Source organism: Vigna umbellata, chromosome 8 (assembly GCF_029865625.1).
Source record: "Vigna umbellata cultivar VRB3 chromosome 8, Vumbellata_1.0, whole genome shotgun sequence".
In the NCBI taxonomy this organism is placed as follows: domain Eukaryota; kingdom Viridiplantae; phylum Streptophyta; class Magnoliopsida; order Fabales; family Fabaceae; genus Vigna; species Vigna umbellata.
In genome coordinates, this window is record NC_142172.1 from 21,823,935 (window position 1) to 21,828,348 (window position 4,414).

Here is a 4,414-nt window from a genome sequence, read left to right on the forward strand (position 1 = left end):
TTACAAGAATCAACCCTAATACATATTTGAGCACTATTACATCAACTTTGATTATTATAAAAGCTTTATAAAATACAGAGATCTTCAATTTGTCTTTATGGATCTTGACTTGTGCAAATCTGTTCATCATCAAAACTTCATCTTTGATTTTTGCTAACACTCTGGTCACCTCATATGACCGTTCCATCATGAAAGGCTCAGACTGTTTGGTTCACTTCCACAGACCGTTCGGTTTGTAGTGCTCAAGAACTATTACGGTGCAATCTTCACAAGACCGTTCGGTCATTCATTCTCCCACCGTTCGGCCTTAGGTTATTTGGTTCAGCAACTCTGTAAGTTCGCTCTGACCATTTGGTGCAAAACTGCTCAGACCGTTCGGTTAACTTCCACAGACCGTTCGGTTCAGCAGTGTAGCTTAGCTTCCACAGACCGTTCAATCAAGTCTTCAATAGATCGTTCGATCAAGTCTTCAACAGACCTTTCGGTTCTGACCTACTCAAACTGTTCGGTTCTGTATAATATGTTCAGACCCCTTTCTCAACCTTCAATAGTGACTCTCCTGAATATAGTAATTGAAATAATTAAGACCAAATAATTCAAATTTATTAAAATAAGAATTAGTCTTGAAATTAAGCCCAAATAGTGAAAATGCAACAATAATTGAGAATTAAGCACAATTCACTAACAAAATATGGTGTGAAAAGATAAGTGTTTAATGAAAATTGGTGACTCATCCTCAAGATCACCAATCTTCTTTAGCACAGATAAGGGCTTCAAATTGATTCTAGCCCCTAAATCAATTAGAGCTTTCCCTACATCACAATCCTCAATAGTGCAAGGAATAGTAAAACTTCCCGGATCTTTGACTTTAGGAGGACGTGTCTTCTACAAAATCACACTACAATTTCCCTGTACTTCAATTGTTCCCTCATCTAAATATTTCTTCTTTTTGAGGGACTTCTTAAAAAATTTTCCATATGTAGGGATTTGGTGCAATGCCTCAGTCAATGGAATAGTAATCCCCAACTTCTTGAACAATACCTTAAAACACCCTAATTGTCTCTCTTTTTTCCTTTCTAGAGTAATCTTTAGGGTAAGGAAGAGCTTTCTCAATTTTTCTCTCTTTTCTTTAGGGTTAACTTCAGTATTAGCATTACATTCCTCTTTAGGGTTAACTTCAGTATTAGCCCCAAACTTCTTTTCAGATTTCTCCTCCAACTTTTTAGCCAGTTGGCCAACCTGTATCTCCAAATTCCTTATAGCAGCTTTAGTGTTTTTATGATTGGAGATAGCCACTTGCATGAGCTGTTGGAGTGTCTCTTCTACCTTTGCAGTTCTTTCATATAAAGAAGGTTGTTGTTGTCATTGTTGTTGTTGTAGTCTATTGAATTGCCCAGCTTGCCCTTGACCCACACTTGAGTGAGGATTCCATCCTTGGTTGTAATTACTTGGACGAAATTGATTACCTTGACCCATAAAATTGACTTCCTCTTGGGTAACTTCCGGCATAACACATTGACCATTAATATGATCTCCACCACACAACTCACAAAGTTGTTGTTGAACTTGAGAAACGTTTTGCAACTTCCTTGGCAATTAAGAAATTTTCTTCATTAAAGTTTCCAGTTGTTGAGTCATAATCTTGTTCATAAAAGACCCATTTGAAATTTTGGAAAACTAAAAAGCCTAGTACTCTGCCTTAATCGATTTTATTAGTTTCTGAATCGATTAAATTACAACCAGTCTTAGATTTGTGAAAGCAGAGAGCATTGATTTAAGTTTAATTGATTACATTACTAACATAATCGGTTAAAGTTCGTGAAAACATATTTTCAAACAATTTCATCACAATCAAGCATAGATCAATCACACAGAACAATATCAATATTACAGATCAAGAATGATGCATGATTGACATAATTAAGATATAGTTACCACTTTTAGTACTTAAGAAGTAAGTGATTTGTCCTTTGAACCTTCCTTGAGTACTTTGGTGCCACCAAACATGTCTATATACCTGCAAAATCATCATAAGATTTTGAAGGAGGTACCCAGTTGAATTTGGGTCCTATTGAGTTAGTAACAATGAATGGTTTTTTGGGAATCCATTGAAAGTTTCCCTTTGGAAGACAATTCTTTTTATAGTAACAAGACTTGGAAATATGTCCAATAGTATTGCAGTAAAAACAAGTAATAGAAGGTTTACTAAGTTCAGAAACTTCTTAGCATTAATTCTATTGCATTTACTGGTATATCCTATGCCTTGCTTGTTGATTACTCTTATTTGAGATCCTAAAACAACTTCTAAATTTGATCTCCATAGAGTAAATTTTGACAGTGTGCTTGTTAAGTAGTTAATCTTCTCTAAATAGGCAGGACAATCTTTTACAATAACTTTAGCTTCAAATTTAGCAGTCTGAACAGATTGTAAAGTAGCATTAAGATCATTTTTCAGTCTAGTATTAACAAGGTTATTAATTCTATATTCATAATCTTTTCTTTCATTGTTTAATCGATTAACCTTGTACTGCAGCTTCATTGCCTCTACATGAAGTTCTTGAAATGCATCCAGCAGTTGATAATATTTGTCTTCAATATGTTCATCATTGAAGCTATTGCCACTGCTTTTAGAACTTGTTGATCCAGCCATAAGACACAGATTAGTATCCTCCTCTAAGCTTTGATTGTCTTCATCAATGGAATTACCTCCAGAGTCACAATATTCCCATGCAATGTATGCTTTTCTTTGCTTGCTTTTCCTCATGTCCTGATTGAATTTGTCATCTATTTTCTACTTTTGCTTTAGGGTAGGACATCCAGGTTTAATGTGGTCTTCTTTACCACACTCATAGCAGATAGGAGTAGTAACTTTGCCTCTTCTTTTGTTTCCTTTTGCATTACCTGCAAAATCAGATACATTATTTCTAGATTTCATAAATTTTATAAATTTATTTAACCCTCATATTGAGAACTTCTTCTTTTGGTACTTTACCATCTAAATATGCATCTGTATCATTGCTTCTTGAAACTTTCTTGCTGGAAATCTTGAGGGAAATTGAGTGGTTTTGTTCAGTTTCTTCATCCTCCCTCTATCTTCCAAGTCATGTTCCCTAAGTTTACAAAACAGTGTTGCTATGTTCATGGATGTCAAATCCCTTGATTCAGAAATGGCAGTCACCTTCGGTTGTCAGCTTCTATTCAACCTCTTCAAGATCTTAATATTAATCTCGTCCATTTCAAAAGACTTTCCAAGTGCTATGAGGTGATTAACAATATGTGTGAACCTCTTCTGGACATCATATATGTTGTCTCCAGGTTTCATTCGAAACATCTCATATTCTTGGATGAGAGAGTTCTTTCTGGCCCTTTTTATTTCGTCAATCCCTTCATGAGTCACTTCAAGGACATCCCACATCTCTTTTGCGCTCTTGCATGTAGATATCATGAAAAGCTCATCAATTGTTAGTTTAGATGAAATAATATTTCTAGCTTTAACATCATAATGTGCTCTTTTACTTTCATCCTGGTTCCACTCAGAAAAATTATTTAAAACAGTCTTACCATCAACAAATTTTGTAGGCTCACAAGGTACATTTAACACGACATCCCAAATACCTTTATCTATTGATTCCAAGAAAAATCTCATTCTAATTTTCCAAAAAGGATAGTTTTCTCTTGCAAACAGAGGGGGTCTGTTTGTGGAAGCACCTTCACCAAATGTTTGAGAAACAGAGGCCATCAAGATCAAAATAATCGATTACACAAAAAATCTAATCAATTAGTTTTCGAGTAACTTTCGAGAAAGACAAACACCAAGATTTTTATACTGGTTTGGCCTAATTGCCTACATCTAGTCCCTTTCAATCAACCTGAGATTGAAAGTCCCTTCACTATAAAGATTGAGTTATACATGAAGACTTACAGAGACCCTCTCTCAATGTAATCTCTTCTTCAACTCTAAATCTAATATAGAAGAATATAACAGAGAAAGAACAATCATCTTTTAGTAGAAACCCTTTGAGACACCTCTCAAAGAAACCAAAACCTTACGTTCTCTTCTTGGCCACTGGCTAAAGGGAAACCATAATCCACAGATTGAAAAATCAACAATATTGATCTTGGTTTGAACACCTCAGAGTGCAGATGATGATCAGCCAATGAAACACACAGTAATTCCTTCAAGAATTCTTTGAATTTGCCAAACTAACGCTTCTTGATTCTTGGAGAATGAGCACACCTGCAATTTCTTTTTTCAACTCACTTTGTCAGATGTTAAAGTTCAAATGTACAAAAGTTATCAATGTAGAGTGTTATGTGTCAATATATAGTTTTCTCAAGTATGATGCATATTAATCGAATACAATACTAATGTAATCAGTTAAGCAATTAACACTATATACCAAATTTATATTAA

At 34.8% G+C, this 4,414-nt stretch overlaps 1 protein-coding gene across 1 annotated transcript; it reads right to left on the bottom strand.

Annotated features, from left to right (window-relative positions):
* Positions 1-3,187: 3,187 nt before the first annotated feature.
* On the bottom strand, positions 3,188-3,739 carry LOC148194262 (uncharacterized). The gene has a single exon (XM_088097161.1). It carries the CDS (start codon positions 3,737-3,739, stop codon positions 3,188-3,190), a length of 552 nt encoding a protein of 183 aa, XP_087953287.1.
* Positions 3,740-4,414: the final 675 nt, after the last annotated feature.

Bases quoted from the DNA above. Each gene is read 5' to 3' on its own strand.
- LOC148194262 (XM_088097161.1), bottom strand. From the start codon at position 3,739: ATGGCCTCTGTTTCTCAAACATTTGGTGAAGGTGCTTCCACAAACAGA.